Here is a 22392-nt window from a genome sequence, read left to right on the forward strand (position 1 = left end):
GCAGCCGTCTGCTTGTTGTCACGTGACTTCCTGTCTGCGATCTGTGGCGGAGGCTTCAAAACCCGAACTTCCTCTCCTGGCCATTTTCAGCCAGCTAGAAACAAACTGCAGGAGCAGGAATGAAAAGCACATCAACCAGAGCAAAGTAGCACAGATAAATTTATTTCTCTCCAGAATAAATCCTGCCTCAATAGTTTAAGACAAAAGAAAAACTAGAAAAAAATACTAGAATTTCATTTATATTTTAAAGTTGTTTTTGTTCTGTTTCAAACCATCAGACCAAAAAAAAAAAAAAAATACAATTTCTGCGATTTAAAAAAAATGTAACTGTACACAGCAGAATACACCGTTTATTGCAAACTGAAAACACCTGACGCCGCAGAAACAACAGTATTGCAATTCACCTAGAAGATATGAAAAGACAAAATAAAGAAACTACTGATACAGCTCTCTCTTCCTTTAACTCTATGAAACTAACAGCTGTGTAAAGTTTGGTCCACCCCACCCAGTGAGTCTCCACATGCAGCACAGTGTCTCAGACGAGGCGCGGGACCCTGCAGATCCACTGGAACAGGGCCGTCGCGGTTACTTCCTGCTTCAGATAAATAAGACGAGCGGCAGCGGCTTGAGCGAGACGCCGCCATATTGCAACACTGAGCCAGAATTATTGCAAGCAAAAAACATAAGTGAGACTCTATGAGTAGAGAAGGACCTGTGCCACAGAACAGTTTGTCTCTAAAATGGAGTCACATAAAAAAAAAAAAAAAAAAAAAAAAAAACATACTGTTTTAACAGGAAGTTACAGAGCAGCTCGTTTCATTCAGCAGCCTCGCGCCGGTCCGACGTTCAAGTTCTACTCAAACATCCCTGATCAGGATCAAGTTTCCACACACCACATAAATTACTTGTACAGTTTTGTAGCGTTGCTACCAGCAACTGTTCTGTAGTGAAGCTCCTATGAGCTAAATGTTGCTAACTAGTTTGAGTTCATGAGAAGCATTGTGGCGGAGGAGCAGACGGTACCGTGTTAGCCGGGAGGCTAGCCGTGGTCACAGACCAGATCGTCCACAGGACACGAACACGAACACACACACCCGCACACACACCCACACCCACAGGCAGCATGTTTCTCTCCAATTACAAAAATATGTTCCTGAAGCCTCTAATTTTTTTTTAAATTTTATCTAGTTTAGGTATTTTTTTTCCGTTTTTTCATAGATTCATTTATTTGTGTATTGAATGTCTTTTGATGTGCTATTTGCTTTGTACATTCTTGCTCAATAAAGATTAAAAAATAATGAGGAGAAAGAGGCTCTGGCCTAGTCAGGGGGAAGCATCCAGAGTTGGGGGACCCAGCCCCATCAGAATATGGAGGATCAAATGCTGGTTGTTCGTTCAACTGGACCCCAGGAGACATGTTACCATCAGAAAGCGGTGAGCTGTGGAACATCGGGCTGATGGGAGTCATTTCTAATCAGCTGTGAAGCTCAGAGTGACGGAAACTGGGCAGGAAGAAAAATGATCTGGGGGGAAGAGAATTGAGGCGACACTAGGCCATACCGCTTCCTTCACAGGCCTACAGACTCCTGAGCTTCCAGCACAGGTCAAAGGTCAGGGCTGAGAGCTCAGTGAAAACCAGGTCCACCACTGCAGCAGGCTGTAGTTTACTGTGTGATCCAGCAGATGGCGCACACTGACCTGCTGCTGCCTGGCAGATCAACTGAAGCAGAATTGAATTCATCAGCAGCATCATGGATCACGGTGCAGATCAAACCCCAAGGCACCGAGCTGTAGTCAGCAGTTAGAGAGGTGTGTGCTGAGGCAGCAGGAAGAGGAGCAGCGAGGCGATGGCAGAGCAGCTACTGACTGAACCTGAACGCACCCTGATGATGATGCAGTCAGCACCCTGCTGGCTGCCTGTGCCAACGACAGGCTGCAGCAGGCAACAACTATGGCTTATGTTTGGTTCTGGCATCAGTGGACAGAAATATTAACCGAGGATTCAATTTTCTTAACCATTAAGGTTTCCGATCCAAAACCGAAACAATTACACAGATCTCATCAGCTGCTCTGATTTAGTCCAACGTTCTGAGCCCCGGTGATCCGTCAGGGTCAACAGAGCGGCCCAAACAGTCTGAGAAGACCAACATGTCGCCTGGATATTGAGGAAAGACAGCGTTATTACTCATAGAGGTTCCAAACCTTTCACCCCAAGTTTAGGAAACACCAAGGAGCCGCCTGAGTTCAGAGTGAAACCTCACTGTGACCCTGTGGGAGAGCTTGGCTGCGTCCGTCAACAGAAGGTGCAGGAAGCTCACACAACCCAAACGAACAAGCACAACAACCGTCTCTTCACTCCTCCAGCTTTCACCCAGCCAGCTACCAGAGAGAAGTCAGGTTTGAGCAGACCTCCTGTGCCTCAGCATGCAGCGGTCTGACCACGGCTTCACTCCCAGTCAGAACCTGACCACGCATCTCAAGCTCATGGGGATTGCTATTTAAAAACCTGATCTGGAGTGGTTCAGGACTTCCAGTTTGTCCTTCACCAGTAGGGTGGGAAGAGGCTGCTGGGGCCCAATTGGCTAAGCCCTGGTCAGTAAGCTGCTGACCTCTGCAGGACACTGTCCTACAAACCTGGAGGTCAGCTCCAGGTCACCTGAACCTCCTCAGTGCTTCCTCCTCCGCCCTGAGACTGGCTGGTTTGGTGATTGTGTTCAAATATTGATCTAAACAGTACATACAGAAGGTTCCTATTAAGACTGCATTTGTCATCCTCTAAGAAAAGAGTTCCTGCTTTCACCCCTCAGACCTCCAACCCCCCACTGAGATGGGTGGTTGGTCATAAAGTGAGGAAGTGTCAGAACATCAGCAGCTCTGTGTTGTTAACCTGACTTCTAGATTCCTCTGGTCTGACTAACAGGGAAACGAGAAGCAGCATCCCTGCATCAGAAGCCCCTCCCTCTGCGTTGCAGGCAGTGTGTCTCTGGGTTATCCTATTCTTTAGCATCAGGTCTTTGTGTGGTATGGTAAGGTTCACCATCACACTAAGCAGAGTGTTGTGGTAGCTTGTAGAGTTTGGTACTGAGCTGTGTGGCTCCAGGGTTGTGCGGGGTGCCGGGTGGGGGTGGGGTGGGTGTGTTCTGTCTTTAGAGCCAGCTGTGTCCCCTCAGGCACAGGAACGCTGTTGGTCTCAGCCAGGGCCGCAGGAGGCCTAGAGGGGCATCAGCCTGGTGGTGTGGAACAGGAGTGGGTTCAGGTCCTCGGCCTGGACGGCCCGGTGAAGCGATGGCTCCGAGCGACTTCGCTCGATTTTTGGCATCAGTTCCTGCACCTGCTCAATGGCTACCAGGATCTGGAGGGACACAACCACACGTAGAGAAACGGTTCAGTGACGCTAAGGAAACAGATTTTCTACAGACTCTGGTCCTCAGTGGGTCCGGAGTCTCTCTGGACCTGGACTGTTCGTGTGTTGAAATGAGCCAGAGCATCAGCAGGTTTCACCAACTCCAATCTAAGACTTTTTCAAACTTTTTCTCATCTTTCTCAGTTGTATTTCCCTCCACAGTAACATGCTTGTTGAAATAAAATTCTTCCCCAGGCCAGCAGCTTTGTGTTTCTCATACCAAATATGGCAGCAGCCTCAAATCCATAGTGCTAAGTTTTTGTTTTTTTACACAGAATGCATGTAGCATCATATGAGCTTGAAACAGAAGTGAGCCAGTGGTGAAAACTAACGTTGTTCAGTCAACTGCAGATAGATGCAAAAAGCTAGCTAGTTAGCTAGCAAGTCTACACCATGCATTATAATTTAGTGATAAATTAATTTCTAATTATTCTTCAATCACAACAAAGATAGAAAAAGATTCAGCCAAGACGCTTTAAGTGCTGTAAGTTTGTGGAGAGTCTAGGAGGTCTATCCCTTATGTCCTTTAAATAATAATCACTCTGTAATATTTTCATTAGATACACTGAAATGATCAAATTGAAGAATTTGTGGGATGATATGCTGGTACTCATTTTAGCAGCAAGCGTCCATCTGTCTGACCCACCTGTGGAAAAAGGGGCCTCTCCTCCCGTTTGAACTTCAGGCAGTCGATGATGAGCCTCCTCATGGACTTGGGTGAGGTGCTGCACAGTTTACCAAGGTCTGGAGACAAGTAACCACGCCCCACCATGAACAGTATCTGAAGCACAAGGAAAGGAAAAAACAACATACATTAGCCTGTGCCACATGTGCTGAAAGACTGAACAAGAGGCTGCAGAGTTTGAGGTTCATTGTGTCATATTGAAGAGCAGCAGAGGACTGACCTGAACTAGTGTGACTGGGAAGATAATGAAATGCTGTGTAAGCAACAATTAGACTCTTAGAATAGAAAACATAACTAAACACATCTTGTAGGAACTCAGATCATGTACTTTTCATCAATGATCTAATTATATATGCATATTTTGCCACTATGGTTTCTCAATTCTTGATTTGTTTCTGTAGAAGCAGACTTTGAGGGTGTAATCCTGTATTCTCTCCATCCTTCTTGTACCGTACTCTATTACATTTGAGTAAAACCCACAGCAGTTTCTAAAAAACTTTTATGAATATCAAGTAGGGCATCATAGCAAAGATGTAATGCTCCTCTTGTGAAAGGAAATCTCTTTCACAAGAGCCTGACACTCAGACAACAATTCTGAGCACCACTTTGCTTTAAAAATAATTAAAGCAAATTAATATAATTTGTTACTTTAAGATTATATTGCTCACTCCTCCAATATATTCCAAGTATTAGAATTAAGCTTTAAAAGTGTTTTTAGCAGTTGATTACTCTGGTGTGGCTTTGTGAGCAGTGAGGGCAAAAAGCACCTGCATCTGACCTCTGCTGTGTTATTTAGCATTGTTCTCATCAAGCAAAGGAGCAGAAAACCACTGATGGACTCAACTAATCAGAACATTAGGCTGACCTGATCTGTGAGGTGTTGAGTTAGGCACACTGCCCAGAATCCTTCATGTTTTAAATAATTCCTGGTTCAAAACACCCGGGTCAAATCACGACTTATGAACAGAACTCTGCAGAACCAGGGCTAGCTAGAACATGCAGGACACCGGCAGCTGGAGAGCTCTGGGTGAGTGAAGTGTCGGCACCAAACCTGGTCTCTGTTGTTGATATTGGAGTAAGGAAGAGTTCCTGACATCAGCTCGAACAGCACCACTCCATAACCATACACGTCAGACTGGAAGGTGTACGGGTTGCTGTCCTGCATCCGGATCACCTCGGGAGCCTGGAGAGCAGCGGGGGAAAACGCAGCAGCAACACGTTAGCATCAGAGTTAGCAGCTGCCACCTAAAGAGAGCAGAATCCCTTTGTTTGTAATGCTGCGGCCATCTTGGGGATCCAGCAGAGGATCAGTGCTTTGCTGTTCTGCCTGCGCTGGCGGTAACATCAGCGTAGATGTGGATGTAAATCTGCAGTGCCATTTAAGCTGCTTTATATTCTGTTAATAACTGGTTGTCATGGTGAAGCACCAGTACTTTGAAGTGAAACAGATGTTTTTCTAATTAGTGATGCACTAACTATCACCACTAATACCAGTTACGGTGAGATGACTAAACAGGAACATGCTTATGAAGAGCTTACCATCCAGAGGATGGAGCCGCTGGGCTGCTCTACTTGCTGGGAGCCACTCCATCGATACTTCACCGTGGCCAAGCCAAAGTCACCGATCTTTACGGTCCAGCCCTCGTGGAGGAAAATATCTGGCAGCAGAGTTGAGAAACGGTCCAGTAGACACGTGGTGCAGAGGATCTTTGTATCACATACCACAAAAACCAGGCAGATATTTAAAGTAGTAGAAGGGTTGGGGGAGGGTCACAGGGGAAACTAACCACCAACGGAAAGTTTGTTGAAGCTCAAAACGTCAAATGTCAAATTAGTCAGCACCTAACAAGAATGAAGAAAATTTTCTCTTCAGTTCCACATATTAGTTTAATGTCAAATGAAATATGTGGAGGTCAAATGAACAAAGTATGGTTGAACAATGACTATTCTTTTTTTTTAATCATTTACAAACAAATGATTTTAATCCTGTTTGAACCTTTAGAAGTTGCTGAACTCTGAGCTAAACTGAGAAACACAAACATGCATTTAGTAAAGAGTAGCACTGACAAAGCAAGGATACTGTTTGATTTCAGGTCTCGATGAATGATGTTCTTTGCATGAAGGTAACTATGGAAGAGACGAAGAGCAGAATGAAATAAAATCCACAAATCTTCACAACGATTCACTCCACTGACCGGAGTCATTTCATGGAAATTCAACTTTCTGTTTCCTAGTTGCTCTTTATCTGTTCAAAAAGCTGTATAATAAGTTCAATTGTTTTATTAAACTTAACAATTTAATGTCAAAATAAAGCTGAACATCTGTTGAGAAAGACACACTGGATGCCTCTCCTAGTCAGTCTTCCCCCGGTTAAAACGCGCTAGTGGAAAGTCATCTGAATGTCTTACTCCATGCCCTGCGCTGTCTGTCTGGCCACATCAATGCGACGCATTGTGTCAAACTTGGTTTCTGTGACGTGCAGATGGCGGTAAAGACTGCTGCCCTCACACCACTGGGTGATGATGGCAAAGTTGGGCTTAGTCATGAAGCCCATGAAGAGCAGGATGTTGACGTGGCGGGTTTTCCTGCAAAGCAAAAATAGTAAGCGTGTTAGAAACTACTCCATCTCATCCGCTGGATGTCAGTGGATCCTTAATAGTTAGTTCATACTGAGGACATCAGAGTCAGATCTACCACGTCACCAAAGACCATTCTAATAGTAGCAGGGCTGGGTGGTACGGCTTTCATTTCTCTCATACCTGATTCTATTTTAATAAAAAATGTTGTCATTTTCATTGCATAAAATTTTCTTACAAATGACAAAAATATTTCCAAAAATGACTTCTATTTTAAATGTCCTTTGTGTGAGTTTGAATATTAGGGCCATATGAGAACATTTGTTTCATTATGAGAAAAGTATCAACTTTGCATTATTCGGTAAATAATGACACTTTAAATGCAAAATTCCATTAAAAGTTGCATTTAATGTCCATTAAAAGTGTTAACTATGCATTAAGGATGTCACTTCATGACAACAGTAGCAAACATTCATAAAGCGTCCTTCATGTTCATGACAGGTGTTATGTCATATTTAGAATAGTGTCATCCCTTCAAATAAAGACTTACCAAAAAAAATCCAGATTTTAAAAAATGAAATCTTCAAAAACATGATTAAGGGAATTTTTCGCCTTCCCCCAAACTGGCTGAAAGTTTGGGGGTAGGCGAAATCAACAGGATGTATTAGTAGTACTGAATGTTGAGTATGAACCACATGGCTGCTCACCTTAAGACCTGCATTTCATTTTTGAATGCCTGCAGCTGCTCAGGCGTTGGCTCTTTAACCTTTAGGATCTTGATGGCCACGTCTCCGTGCCACTTGCCCTTGAAGACCGTCCCAAAGGAACCCGTGCCTATTCTCTTCTGCAGGGTGACTTCTCGATAGGGGACCTCCCAGTAGTAACTAGAGTCTCTGTAGCCTCCGCGGTGCTGAAGCAACACAAAGCGGCCCTTTACTCTCTACTTTCCCCCCATCAGAAGACAACCACGGACCAGGCTGGAGGCAACATACCACTTTCTTCTTGTCGTCCGATGAGGAGGATTTGCGTTCCTTGTGCTCTAAGGGGGACTTCTGCAGCCTCCGTCCAGGGGAGCCCAGAGAGGAGGGTGGGCTGGTGGGGGGTTTGGGCGAGGGCTCTGGGCCTGCGGGGACACATAACACCAATAAGGAAGAGACGAACCCAGATTAAAAATGAAACCAGAGCAGATGTTTTGGGGAGACTTACCTATCGTGTTGTATTTCAGTGTTTCCTAAAAACATTGGATAAAGGAACATTAAATGTTGGTCAGTTCAGGATACACATTGTTTTAATGTACAGCAGGACCGTCCAAACAAAGCTAACCTCTATGATGACAACATTAGTAATGTCCACTGTGCTGACCATGTGGACGTTGGGGGTGGAGGTGGAGCGATGTCGCTGTAGAGACTGGCCGTCTCCACCTGTTGTTGGAAAGTTAAAGGTCGGGGACAGGAGGCCTGATCTGGAACCATTCCGGAAAACACCAAGTTTTTGTGTTAGCGTCAGTTTGACACATCAGAAGCTTTTGATTTCATTCCATATGGTTTGGTCCCGAGCTTACCCAGCAGGCTCTGGGGTTAAGGCGAGGTTGCTCTGAGATGGCGAATTCTCAGGCAACAATATCTGAGGATAATCTGTGCAGGAATTGCTGTCACACCTGCACGAAACAATCAGAGAACAAAAACACGATTTGCAACAAGTTTGTGCCCATAGACTGGTCAACAGCAACAGATAATTAGTAATAATTGTATATGCGTAGTCAGACAGCTGAGGTAAGAAAGAAAAGTGCAGTCAAAAGTTTAAAAAAAGACCCCTCAAACTTCAACAGGAAAAATGTAAATATCTGGTCAATTTTAACTTTAGACAAGTTTGAAGACCTGATGATGACTTACCGTTTGCTCACTGTATCCATGTCGACACACACAGTGGGGACTTTGCTGCTGCAGTGCTGGTGAAACTTGTAGCCACATGTCTGACATCTGAAGCCATTAAAAAGAAACTTGTGGCAAAAATCACAGTAAGCCAGTTTGAAAAAAGTTTTTCGTACCTGTGAAAACAAACACATCCAAGATATTCACTTCTGAAAGAACAGCAGAAAGAGGAAATGCTGCGATTCTGACCAGCTACGTACAAAGTTATGCATGGTAAGAGGAATGTCATCCAGGACTTCGACTAGCAGCTCCTCTCCGACCAGAGGGGTGATGTCTGTGTCCCAGTCCGTCAGTCTCTTACGGCTATGAACAGGAACAGAAATATGTTGAACAGCAGTTTTGACAAAAAAAAAAACCCTATAAATATAGGGGACGGTTGGGGCATCCTGCTGTATTATAATTCAGCATAACTGTGAAATTTCCACCATCTGTTTGTGGTCCTTGGCAGCGGCTTTGCGTTTCTCACACTACATATGGATCTCTACAGCCTTAATCCAAACTTCAGTTTTTTATGTACAGAATGCAGATAGTCTTATATAGGTTGGCAGTGGTGAAAACGAACATCGTACAGCAATGAAGATGTTTGCGCATGATTCAAACTTTTGCCTGACAGAAAGGTCAAGAGAAAAAAAAAAAAACTACATTCAAGAACATGAGATTAAATAACCCTGTCACGACAAAATGTAAGACCTGTGATTAATCTATTTAGGCAAACTTACATTTTGTTTTATAACTCTAAGGCATTTTAAGGATGCGCAGGCAGCCAGATAAATGGGTGCATAACAAAACTGTGCAGGACCTGACAACATTCATCCACTGCTATCATTTCAATCAGATGTGCTGAAGCAGAGGTGGATCTAAAATATGCAGGAGTGTTCGAACACCGTTTTCACCCAATCTGGACAAGACTGTAGTGTGAACTGTGGACATGTGTTGCCAAGAGCCAAACATAGGAGAGGGATGCATCTGCTAGCTGATCATTGTCCAGGTTGGTGGCTTGCCTACATCAACCTGGCACCGACTGGTTTCTCTGTTGACTCTTCAAACTCTTGTCCTTGAATCAGTTGCGGTGCAAGTTTGAATCGTTCAGCTGTTAGTTTGAGGAATCAGTTCATGATCTAATCAGGGGAATTTAGTGTTTGAGTCGACGGAGAAAGATGTGGATCCTCTGTGTCTTTCACTGGAAAGACTGAAGCTGGGCAGCTTTCACTGCCTTAGACTGATTCAGCAGAAGTGCAGCAACAATCTTTAGTTAATGTAAAGATTGTAACATGTAAAATGTTCTCCACAAGTTCAGAATACAACTGCAAACCTAATGCAAAGATTACTTTAGACTGTTGTTGGTTTACAAATCTGTAAGTTACTGCTGCGTTTTAAAGACTTGTGCAACCGTTTAACTTCACATTGATCTGGTGCTGTGTTTGGTAAGCTAAGGGCAAATGGACTTCAACCTGTTACCTGAATGACAGAAAACTATTTAAATAAACCCTTTTTCTGAAAACAGTGGATGTGTTAAAATTGTCACCATCTCGTGACAGTATAAGATAAAACAGATAATCTGTGAAACAAACTAGCCTCCTCTGTCTCCTCCCTGTGGTCCTACTGCCATCTGCTGAACTACAGAAACACTCAGACTGGAGGGGAGAGGGGGGGTTTATTAGCGCTGTCAATCAACCTCATGGACTTGATGCTAAGTGTGCTAATGGTACAAGAACAATAGTTAGAATGGCTAACTATAGTCATAGGATTCATGGCAAGCTCCAGTGCGGGGAACTAGCTGTAGCGCAGCAGAGAGCAAGGGGGGAGTGTGTGTAGCGCGTACATGAGAATGATTGACAGTGCTAAGGTCCATCTCATGGCTCTGATAGGTTGGTGTGTTTCTGTAGGTGGCTGTAGGTCCACTGGGAGAAGGCAGAAGAGCTTGGTTTTTCGCAGATAATCTGTCAGATTTTATACTGACGACATATTTTAAAAAAATATGTAAAAAGAAACAAAAAAAACATATTGTTTATAAAAGCTACATAGAGCAGCGTTAAGAATAAAAAAGCTTGCATATATTTTAAATATTTTTCCTACATGTAAATAATGATTTAGGGTGATGAGTGGATGTAGCTGGGACAAGATTAGCTGTGGTTTTCTGTGGAGACAGTGAGGAATGCAGTGTAATGTTTGTCACTGATGTCGGAGGAAGAACATCTTACCCTTCTAGCAGGCGAAACACAGCACAGCAGTCTTGGCTCAGGCCTCTCACTTTGAGCGCTTTATTAAGACTCTCGTACACGGTTTGTCCTTGCCGGACGTTCACCTGCCAACAGAAATCCTCAGGTCAACAGCAGAAGCTTAAATTGACATTCAGTCGATAGGCAACTTGACTCAAACTGGAAAGCACCACTATGATCACTGAGTTAGCGTTAGCTGCTGCTGTTGTTGAGAGTGAAGCTCCAAGCTGGAGCTTCAGTGTGCAGATTCTTTATAAAGCCAAAACAATACCACATTCCTGCTCTGACCACAACAAAGCTCTTATAGATGACAGCGTAGGATGTCAGACAGCCACAAGCTCCATTTCCATGGCAACATTACCACACAAGATGTTTTCCAACTATGTGTGCATTTCTAAATGATGCACCAGGGAGTTTGTGCATGGATGTTTATTTTGTACAGACAGCAAAGGTGATAAAAATTAAACTGAACCAACATCTAATCACAAGGAGGATTAAACTTTCACACTTGAACTGACATTGAGTTATCTAAAAATAGCCAATATTTTTGCATCTCATCCAGGCAAACTTTACAAATAGATCAACTTTTTACTTCAAGTTGATCTCAGTTTTAGGATGGAGTTTTATAATATGACCAGATATTTCTGATGAGGTTTGATCTTGAGGACCTTCCTGACAACATGTCCAGATAGGGGTTTGCATTTATTGCATCATTTATCATGCTAAATTTTTTATAATATTTTGATTTATTGTTCTCTCAATATATTACAGTTAATGATGTTTAAAACTCTGAAAAATGTTTATATTGTCAGAACTCTTTTTACTATTTTTCCCCACTCTTTTTTTCTTAAAGGTGTATCAAATATCAGTGAGTTTTAAAATATTATTAAATGAAGTAACTGTGCGACATTTAGTGATACAAGTCAAATGTTTTCATGTCACTGATTTTCTAAAGGACAGTATTATAATAGAAATGTCTTTCAAGAGCAGTATTTGTGCTTGTAGGGCTCTGATTGCCGAATCATAGAGCCACACAGTTAACTAAAAAAGTCATTAATAGTTTCTCTCATCACTTTTATTGAGTTATGACAATAGTAACACAATAAATATGTAGCTATTTTGTGTTATGACAATAGTAACACAAAATAGTGTAAGGTAATAAAACCTTAAAGTCTGCCCTTAGTCCAGTCTCTCCTAAAGGGAAGCAACCCGCAGACGGATTGCATCAGGATGCCATTTTGTTGGTACAACACAGGATTCATGGGGGGGGATCACCTGTTCTTCTTTAGGCAAAGGTCTTCCCATGCATCCAAAAGAACCAGGAAGACGATTGATCTGATAAAAAATAATCTTAGCGCAGCCTCATGTTGCCTGTTCATGCATGATTTGCAAATTTCTAGTCTTACCTTGATGATTGTTTTAGACAGTAGGAGTTTCGTTGCTGTGATCCTGGCCTTACATCTAACTTGCACTTTCTGCTGCACAAACTCTCCACTCAATGCAACACAGTGAAAATAGAGCTTTGGTATAAACGTAAAGCTAATAAAGTTCTCTACACAATAAGCAATAAAACAACCACTGTTGTCCCAAACAACCGGGCACCACTCGTAAAGCCTTTGGCCGTGACGGCAGAGGTGGGCTTGAAGTTAGTGTCTTGTTGCATGACAAAGATCCAGAAAATAAACACCAGTCCCAGGACGTACTGTGAACTAGGGGTTGAACGACTACATATTTTTTAAGGTCGACTACATCATGATAATAGTCGAGTCGATGTCGACTAGTCGCGGTGACGTCATAGTGACGTAAGCGCAAAAACCCTTCACAACTACTTGGAGGCTTTATTAGCTATTTTCACGGCAAATATTGACACCCCCCTCCATACGCCCCCCCGAAACTCACACACACACACACACACACACACACACACACACACACTCCCCTTCTCCTGCTTTTACTAAGTCTATTATGGAGAATTAAAAGAGCAATAAATAGATCATTCTTCGTGAGCAGCGGGGAAAAGTTTGTTGCGCAAAGTCGGGTCTGACTTTTTTTTTCTAAACACCGGCTGATGCTGATGATCTCTGGATAGTTACTATAGGAGTCAAATTATCACACTGACTACATGGTGCTTTTGGAACATCACAAGCCAAACTTGTTATGAACGGATCCCGTTTGGTTACAGCTGAATTCAACGAAACCACCTGCTTCTCCTCCGCCCGATGCGCGGCAGGAAGCTCTGCTGACTCAGCAGATTGAACGATTTAAGATATTTTCTAGTCAACGTCAACATGATAAAAGTCGAGTCGATGTCGAGTTGTCTAGTCGTTGTGATGTCATAGCAACGCAAGACGCAAAGCTTTGGAGTAACGTACAGGCTTTATTACCCGTTTTCACGGAAAAATACGGCATTTACACAGAACAGCAACAAGTGAAACAACAAAACATCGGGATAGTTTATGATAAATAATAAGTTGCTGGGAAACCAACATTCAAAAGGAAACGCACATCTTTTAGATGGCATTACCACAGATCTTTATTTAATCAGCAACATAACATCATAATGTATTAGTTAGCTCGTCAGCCGGCTAAGTGACATCCTTAGCGGGAAGGGGGCGAGTTTTAGACGGCTCGTGTTTTGTAGTCGACTGCAGCTGCAACTCCATCTCCTTTTAAAAACACTGTAAAACCACAAATATGCATCCATCTACATATCATTTAAACTAATGTATTAACTTATTTTTCTTGTGTCTTGTGACGTATACTGTGCTGTCAGATCAGCACAGGCTGTCACCACCGGCAATCACATGACTGCGACTAGTCGACATGAAATGTAAAAACTCGCGAGACGTCCTAGAGTCGACTAGTCGACTAATTGGTTCAACCCCTACTGTGAACCTGTTAGCTCTATTCTGAAGCCCACATGAGAAGCTAATAACTCGTTTCTACTTTCAACGTAATGTTATCACTGACAACAATCCAGAAAATCAGGAAGAACAAGCATAAAACATTCAGAGTCGTCTCTGTCCAACTGCTTCCAGAAACCAAGATGACTTCCATCTGCAGATCAAAAACAACAACACGGCCTGTTTGTAGGAAGATTTGTGTTTGAGTCTGGACTCAGGGATTCAAACAGGTAACAGAGAGGTTAAAGTAGGAAGGTTAGTTACTGTGAGTTTTAGTGCTGGGTGCTCTACCAGAATTGTCATTACTTTTCACTTTAAGAAATCTCGTCATAATCAGGGGAAATGAAGTTCACTCTTCTTGTCACAGAAGTTCCTGTTTCTTAGGAGAGTTTCTTTATTTAAAGGCTGCGTAGATCTTAGATGCAAAGCATATTTTGTAAAGAATCCAGACTGTTTTTAAAGGACCCATACATACAGTTAACTGGGTCTGGCACCGATTAACTGGTACCATCTCAGCACCAACTAGGAGCAGGGACAGATGAAAGAATCACTGTCATCAGGAGCAGGAGGAGAGTTCCTGGAGACCAGGAAAATAAGAGCACCCTGTTCAATACACCAGTCCATTTTCATGTTGATCTGACAGACATAAGACAGAAAAAAACCATTCAAAATTACTGAATGGGGTAACTTTAGTTACACCCCCAATAGGCTCAACATCGTTTGTTCATTTATTATGCACCAGTAACTGTGATAGCAAAGACATGCAATGAGAACATAGTATGAGGTCAGGTATCTTTATCCATCAGAACTCCTTTACCAGTCTACCAGTTGCCTGTCTACCAGTCTACCCACTAGCAACTTCAGCAAACAAAGTGACAAGTCAAAAAAATCATATTTATTTTAATTGTATTTCTTTTATGTTTGACTTTTCTAAGACTTTACAGTTGGTATTTAGGTTAATAAAGATTTTCAAGAATATATAAAGTAGCAAGTCGTATTTTAAAATTTCTTGTCAACTTTTTTAACCCAAACATGGTGGGTTGAGAGAGAGAGAAAGAGAAAGAGAGAATACTTCTAAAACAGCAAAGAAATTCAACATGGTCCTTTATGACTTCTCTTTCTGTTAGCTGATTGGCCCAGTAGAAAATTTACTAGAGGAATCCAAGTAAAGGGGAAAAAGCTCAGACTTCTGGAGTTGCACAGGAAGGCAATGGCAAGGCTAAGATATTAATAATGGCAGTAGTATCTCTGAACCAACACACAGCATGTTGTCTGAAATGACTGCAGCCAGCTTGTCAGCAATCAGAATCATACAAGCAGTTTTAATGAGCTTTGTGACATTTGAAGTTCAGAGCGCTTTATACCTGGATAAAGCTTTACAGTGTAGGCTTGCTTTATTGGCACAATAAATGGAGGCCTGGACCATCGTTTTATTACTCTGGCTGGTCTATAGAGAGTAATCAGAGATGGTAGCTCCATAGTTTCAATCAGCATTTTAAAGTTGTCGAGTATCAATGACGTACAGGGCTGAAAGCTCAAACCTGGCTGTACAGCACAGATTAGATAATCAGATTAGATATAATACAGTGGGTTTCCCCCACTGTATTATAAGCCCGGCGGGCTGCCAGGCTTTATTTATTGTCCCCTGCCAGACTGAGCATTACTTGTTGCTTTTTTATGCACCAGTAACTCTGGACTGCATTTGTTTCCGCAGTTCACTGGTGGACTGCAGTTGTTCCAGAAAGATCAGTTTATAGTTGATGTATAGCACAGGACATGTAGCCAGAGGTGCATCAATCAAACTGTTGGTGCCTCTGCATGTTGAACGCCCGGCTGTATCTCTGAAGTTTACCTTGGTACTGATCACGCACGTTGCCTCTCACTCAAAAGGAACGATTTGGAATATCTTCAAGCAAAGCAGATTCACCTGAATTGGCATTTATATTAACTCCTTGTGAGGACCCATTAGGTTTAAAAACCAGTGCTTGCTCTGATTGTGCAAACTCAATATGAACAGCATTTGTGCAGACTTTTAGAATTATGAACAAAAGTAATGTGTGCATGTAAATCAAATTTAACACATTGTCATTCTCAATAAATAAATGTTAAAATTCTAGATTTACAATCTATGTTGAAATGTACTTTGAAACTTTTATAGGGCCCCTGACGGTCTGGGGGCCCTTAAGCAGCTGGTTGGTTCACTTATGCTTTATGTCGCCTCTAAATCTGACCGACATTACATGGTGTTTGCTGATCCACTGACTGATTACTTAATACGCATATATTAGAAGTTCAGAAAAATTACATAATTTATTTTAATTATACTTTTTTGTCTGTCATGTTTAAGTGTTGTCAACAATGTGCTCCAGTAACATAAATACCCAGTAATATTTTGACATTTACTGTCAACATTTTAACACAATAACACAGCGGCCCCCTGGTGGTCGGCCCTGGAGCTACTACTGCCTGGCTTGGTCAGTTTTCTAGGGGAAACCCTGAGATGTGTATTAGATTTAGGACCACATATCCAAGTGACCAGATGAAAAAATCTGATCTGTGTTGTTCAGGAAAAGTTCAAAAAGAGGTTGCATAAGGGCAAAAAACAGTGATTTGGCTCACTTCAGGCTTCAGTGTGAATGTAGCCAAAGAGCATAGAGCTGGACTTCATAGACCACCTCACAATTTCTCTGCTTTAGAAGATGGTCAGTATTTTGTAATCCCTCACACTCTAGCATGGTCATTTTAAGCTGATATTTTGAATGTTTGCAGGGATACTGAGGAAAAGATGTGATGTGTGAGGTCGAAGTGTCTGGACTGTGACTCCTTCACAGAAACTCAGAATAAAACGGAGAATCACACTGGTGCTAAGAGGAAAAGAGTGAAGTTCACTCTCTGGTAGTGGAACAAGGTCTGGCTTTTATGAGCTACTGAACCACCATGATGAACAAACCTAGAGACAACACTGAATCCTACTATAAAAACAGCTAATGCAAATTTAAAATGTAATGAAAAGTTTCTGTTTGAACATTCCCTGATGACATAAGGTTTCACACAATAGCTGACAAACAAACTTTGAATCATTAAGTTGTTTAGTGGTGCACTGATTGCAGTTTTCTGGCCGATCCTTGAAGGCTTTAAAAAGCCTGATCTGCTGAATCAAATTTTGGCCAATACTGATTTTTTTTGTGTGAAATATTGCTAAATATAGCAAGAAAGTTGCTGAGTTGGCAACAGTGAGGTGGCTTTTGTGAACATTCAGACATGTTCACAGTCCATCCTGGTGGGCCGGTCTGTCAGTCACAGCTTTCTCACAGCAAAGCAGAAGAGGACAGTGGCTGATGTTTATATCTTTGCTGAGATAGACCAGATCAGTGGAAAAGATCAGCTTCACATGTAAACATCGGCCAATCACTGATATCCCAAAATTAAGGAAATTGGGGCCGATTTATTGGTGCGCTCCTAGCTGTAATCCCACCTCTGGAGGCTAAAATAGAAAACAATATGTTGCTAACTGGCTAACTTAAAGATGGATGGAGAAAACAAGGATAACGGGTACTAATGAGACCATATAGATGCTGTCAGGACACTGAAACTAAAGGAAGAAAAGAATAAACTGCTATCTGCATGCAAGAGAAATGGAGGACAGCTCCAGGCACCATCTGTGGTATCTGACACCAGCTGCCCACTAGCTTACTCACTGTAACGTTGTGAAAGATGTCAACTTCTGTGTGACTAATTACACTTTCAACAAACACATCATTTGTTCCACAGAAATGTGACTGGCAGCAGCCACCCCAACACCATTCAGCATATTTTTACTCCTCATTTACTAAATAAAGCTAGCACAAAAAAAAAAAAAAAAAAAAAAACTTGAATAATGCATTGATTTGAATAAAGTAGATTCAAGTCAGAGCAGAGCCAGTCAACTCACCACCGTCCTCTGCTTGTTGGGGAGGTAGACTCGGATGGTGCCGCCACCACGGGGTACATCCTCCGGGCTGGTCTCCCCCGACGACGAGTAAGAGGAGGTGGAGGACATGGTGAGAAGCAGGAGGAGCGGGGGCGGGGACGGGGGGACACACAACTGAGGATGCTGCAACCTTAAGAGAGCCGCATGCACAGGGGACTGTGGGCAAGGCTGTTACTTTGGACCTGCAACACACACACACACACACCCACACCCACACACACACACACTTCAGTTTAGATGCAACTGAGAACATTAGTATTATATTTTAGCTTCACAAAAATGTAAAACCCAAAGTTTAGCATAATGTAGCTGCTTTAAATTCCCTGCTGCTGCTGAAATTAATTAAAATTAATTAAAAAAAACATACCCAGCAGGTCATTACAAGCAGAATGTTTATTTTGATATTTAATCTTAAATCTTGATTATCAGGAATATTCTGGAATATTCAGGAGACCTGAGCTGGTTAAAAGGCTGCAGTGAGCTGCTGGAGAGAACCAGGGTTTCTGCATAATTCTCTCCATTAGACTGAAGACATTTTAACAATGTAAGGTAGTCAACTTAATTAATTTAATTAATTCTAGTGTTATCTTAGTTGACATGTTAATCCTGTGTTATTTCAAATGTATCTTAATTAGTCAAGGCTGTGCGGAAATACATCATCACCGTATGCTGTTCACATTAATGTTTTTAAAAATTTTAATCACAGATTAACTATGGATAATATAAATATTTTCAATTGATTGACCACCCTATCTCAGATAAACCTACAATGCACTGATTTCTGTTAGATTATTAAAAAAATAAAGAAATTAATCAAATGCATTTTTAAAAAGTTATTGGATTGTACTGGCAAAAACAATGGGTGCAAAATGTTAGACAATAACCAAATATTTAAGAACATCTAATGCAAAATTAGGAACGATTTTACAGCATAAAATTGAGATGAAATGCAAAGGCTGTGTTTTAAACAGCAATGTAGTTTTCTTTCAGCCAGCTGACCAGTAGTAAACAGCAACAGGTGGGGAAGGGACAGGGCTGCTTCACACTCTCTGATATGGTTTCATTGAATTGTAAAAGGAGTGGGTTTTCAAACAGAAACCTGGTGGTGATAACCATCTAACTTCAACATAGGTAATAAAATAGAACTGGGAAAAAACACACATCCAAACATTATGTAACAAATTCAAAAAGAAACATATATATGCCTGTATGTCAGGAAATGTGTACCATTTAGTACAGTGCACGATCAACACATGGCCAGTAGCTGTCAGAGATACACCAGCACAAGCCTTGTTTTGGTAACACAGCATGGATGGAGATTATTTCATTAAACAATATTTCCAGTTGTTCCATCTGAGCTACAGCTCTACACAAAAATATCTGTCATGAAAGGCCTGATGAAAAGAAGAGAAATGCACAGAAATGTCCCATTTTTTTATTTTACCATTGAGCATTTCCAAGGAGTAAAATATCAGAACAGTGAGTAGCTACAACTTCTACTTGATACAGTTCTTGGTAGTATTCAGTGAAGAGTCATGCAGACCAAGAGTCATAACCAACACATCTGATGTTTCATGAGTAAATCTATGCACCCTTATACTATTCTGAAGCCTGATAAATTTTAATTAAGATCCACAAGATGTTGTTTCTCAACATGTAGTTCTCAGTCGTTATGAAAAGAAATTAATCACACCTGATAGTAGCAACAATCATCAGCATGTAAATGAGCCCTCTGTAATTTTAGCAGGACATCTAAAGGGCATTAAAAACAAAATTGATTATTATTATTATGAAATCCGCTGCCAACCAGAATCAGCTAATTTTACACTTGACCAAGGGAGCAGAGAAGCTAAAACTGTATGTCAGAGCCAGCAGGTCACCCTGGAAGCAACACTGTCTGGTGATGAAGTTGTTATGGTGGGAAGACATGTTGAGCATCACTGAGGTGTTTCAAAAGGCAGTGAGGAAATACAACCAATGAAAGAAGCTCTGTTCTCCATGAAACCCCGACAGCTGATCATCAGAGGGAACGTTTACTAACTCTGCTGGTCACAGTTTGTGACGGATTTGCCTCTCGTCGCTTTTTAGGGTTAAACAATTCTGAATATATTGTCATGACAACATCTGTGCACAAATAATATCTCAAAGGACTGATTGCAATGCAATATTATTGGATGATATAAAGGTGTCATATTAAGCCTACTGGATGGAGTAAATGTCCACAAGTGACATAGATGCTAAGGATCTAGGAGAGAGGTAGAAGACCAGATGAGACAAACTGTATCATCTGATTGCGCAGATGATTCAGAGCAATCAGAACCAGAACCAACCGTCTCAGAGACAGATTTTACCCTACAGCAATAACAAAACTAAATGCAATCAAAAACAACCATTGATCATCATGAATGATGTGTGTGAGAATGTGGCTATTCTTATTTCTTAGTTTTTTATCAGTTATTTGTTATGTATTTCTTATATTGTGTGTAAACTGAGAGACAGTTGTTTTTAAGCATATGCACTGACTGATGGCACTTTTTAAATTTCGTTGTTCTTGTGACAATGACAATAAAAAATTATCTATCTATCTAGTAATAATATCACAATTGTGAGATTTTCTTAAACTGTACAGTTCTGCACTTTCTCATCTGCACAATATATTGAATGGTCAGTACAATCATGCAATATCTCAAAAGAAAAATTGAATGGAATAAATAATGGCATATAGCATTTGATGTTTGATGGATTCAGACCCTGTGTAACAACATCATATTTACCCATCTGGGTGGCTCTTTAAAGCCCACACTGGATGAAATGTTAACACTAGCTAGAAACTGTAATTGTGGAAAAAGCCTCACCGTTATCATCAACAGTCCTGAAAACACATATTCTATTCTAATTTAAGCATTCAGAACAGAACAGTAAATCTGATAAGTTTTCTGTCGTAGTTTAAGTTGGCCACAGTGCATATAAATTCTGAAGTGATGCTGTGGGAAAAAAAAAGAGATATTGTTGTACTTGTTTTATCCCGGTGTGCAAAATTTCTTTTTAAGAAACAAACATTTATGAGCTCCATCTGGTAAAGGAGACTTCCAGGATTTTTTTAAATCTGCATAAATGAATCTATCCTTTAATCTGGAGGAGTTTTCTAGATTTGTTGAGTAATCATTTTCCTTTATTATAAACATATGCCATACAAACAGCCTAAGTCTATTTATCCTTAAAGCAAAAGAATATTTGTTAGCACTAAAAAGAAAACTGTATCGGCAGATTATAACATAAATCTATGATTATATCACAATAAGCATTGTACTCTTCCTATCATGTATTGCTTTATATTTGATGTCTTCTTTAGTACATTTTGATTTTTACTTTTTAACTTTTGATATTTTCATGTCCTATATGAAGCCTTACATATCCACATCAGAAATACATCATTGCCATACCCTGTTCACATATTTTGCAATTATACTTAGAACATTTCCGTGAATATTTTGAACTCCGTGTGCTGCATCTACAGGTCTGCTCTTGACTGACAAGCACGATTAACCCCCTGAGGGATTATTACTGACTATTATTATTCTACAGCATCTCCACCTACATCTCCCCATCTGTAAGTAGGGAAAATAATAGCAGTTTATCATCAGTAATAAAAACCCTGTAAGCTAAACAAACCTGGCCAAGCGGAACAATTTGCATTACAATGACAATTTGTCTCCCGAGAGCTCATGTTCAACAGGAGCTTTAACATTTTCACTCATTTGCATCACGCCGGTTCTTAGATAGCAACTTGTGAGAGTCGTAACCAGTCTCGGCTTTTAAGATACATTTGTTTTCAGACTTTGAACTGTGTCTAAGTAGAAAACACCGGTGTCAACGACAGCTTAGATATGCGTGACAAGAGAACATGAGTACAGCTGAGAGTTGGACTAACTCCCAGAAGCTCACCTAAACAACACGGGAGGGAATCCTCTGGAAATCCCCCAGACTGAGCCTTAAAATCACTGTTTAAAAGCAACTCTAGTTGTGAAAAGATGCTAATGCTAGCTGACGTTAGCATGGAATCCTCCTGCTATGCAGCTCTGACATTTCCAGTTTAGGGACTAGGGAGGCCATGTTTCTCTCGGGGGCGTCAGTCAGCCTAGTCTAGCTAACAATCCAATAACTTTTAAAGTGGTTTTATAGTAAAGAGGGAAAACGTTAATGTACCAGTAGGTTTGCGAAACAAAGTTATAGGACTGGCCGACTCCTCCAAGTTCGAGCAACAAGCTAACAAGCTAAATGCTATGCTGAGTGAGATTATCCTCTCCCTCAGTGACTAGCTCACTTTGATGCTAGTTCTAGTCAGCTAATGTTAGCCAACCTGTGGGGGGTTTACCACGGCGTCAGTCTGCTACTCACTTCTGCTCTGCTCTCCTCCTAACTACCACTTTACTAACATTCGACCTTAAAACAACACAGAATAGCTGCCGGGACATAACCCCGACTGTAACACCGAAACCGCTTCACTCCGCGGTGTTTCCAAACAATTAGCGTAGAAAAGTTCAACTCTTACCTGTAGCAGCCATCTTGAATGCTCTCAATCTGAAGTCGAATCTGTCAAGAAGTTCGGGGAAAGCGGAAAAACCACAATAATGCTCCGTCCCCATTGGCTGGCTCATTTGGTCGCGTTTTTTCATTGGACAAACGCAGGCTTGGCATGTGGTAG

General features: G+C 41.4%; 1 protein-coding gene across 1 annotated transcript; it reads right to left on the reverse strand.

Annotated features, from left to right (window-relative positions):
- Positions 1 to 332: 332 nt before the first annotated feature.
- Positions 333 to 22338, reverse strand: araf (A-Raf proto-oncogene, serine/threonine kinase). The gene is made up of 16 exons (XM_044110671.1): positions 22240 to 22338; positions 17649 to 17869; positions 10797 to 10900; positions 8796 to 8898; positions 8557 to 8711; positions 8226 to 8321; positions 7988 to 8126; positions 7871 to 7895; positions 7657 to 7787; positions 7372 to 7574; positions 6497 to 6673; positions 6169 to 6215; positions 5628 to 5746; positions 5140 to 5271; positions 4050 to 4184; positions 333 to 3352 (listed from the first exon to the last, which is right to left on the reverse strand). Exons 2-16 carry the CDS (start codon positions 17754 to 17756, stop codon positions 3212 to 3214), a joined length of 1815 nt encoding a protein of 604 aa, XP_043966606.1. The 5' UTR covers positions 17757 to 17869; positions 22240 to 22338; the 3' UTR covers positions 333 to 3211.
- Between the last annotated feature and the right edge of the window lie 54 nt (positions 22339 to 22392).

Source organism: Gambusia affinis, linkage group LG03, assembly GCF_019740435.1.
Source record: "Gambusia affinis linkage group LG03, SWU_Gaff_1.0, whole genome shotgun sequence".
Lineage (NCBI taxonomy): Eukaryota > Metazoa > Chordata > Actinopteri > Cyprinodontiformes > Poeciliidae > Gambusia > Gambusia affinis.

What these genes read in the sequence shown, in the direction of transcription:
- araf (XM_044110671.1), bottom strand. Translation starts at nt 17,756, where the DNA reads ATGTCCTCCACCTCCTCTTACTCGTCGTCGGGGGAGACCAGCCCGGAG. An exon ending in TTAACCCCAGAGCCTGCTGG is followed by an intron (nt 8,127 to 8,225) that starts GTAAGCTCGGGA and finishes GAATGGTTCCAG; the next exon opens with ATCAGGCCTCCTGTCCCCGA. An exon ending in CGGACGACAAGAAGAAAGTG is followed by an intron (nt 7,575 to 7,656) that starts GTATGTTGCCTC and finishes GTGTTGCTTCAG; the next exon opens with CACCGCGGAGGCTACAGAGA.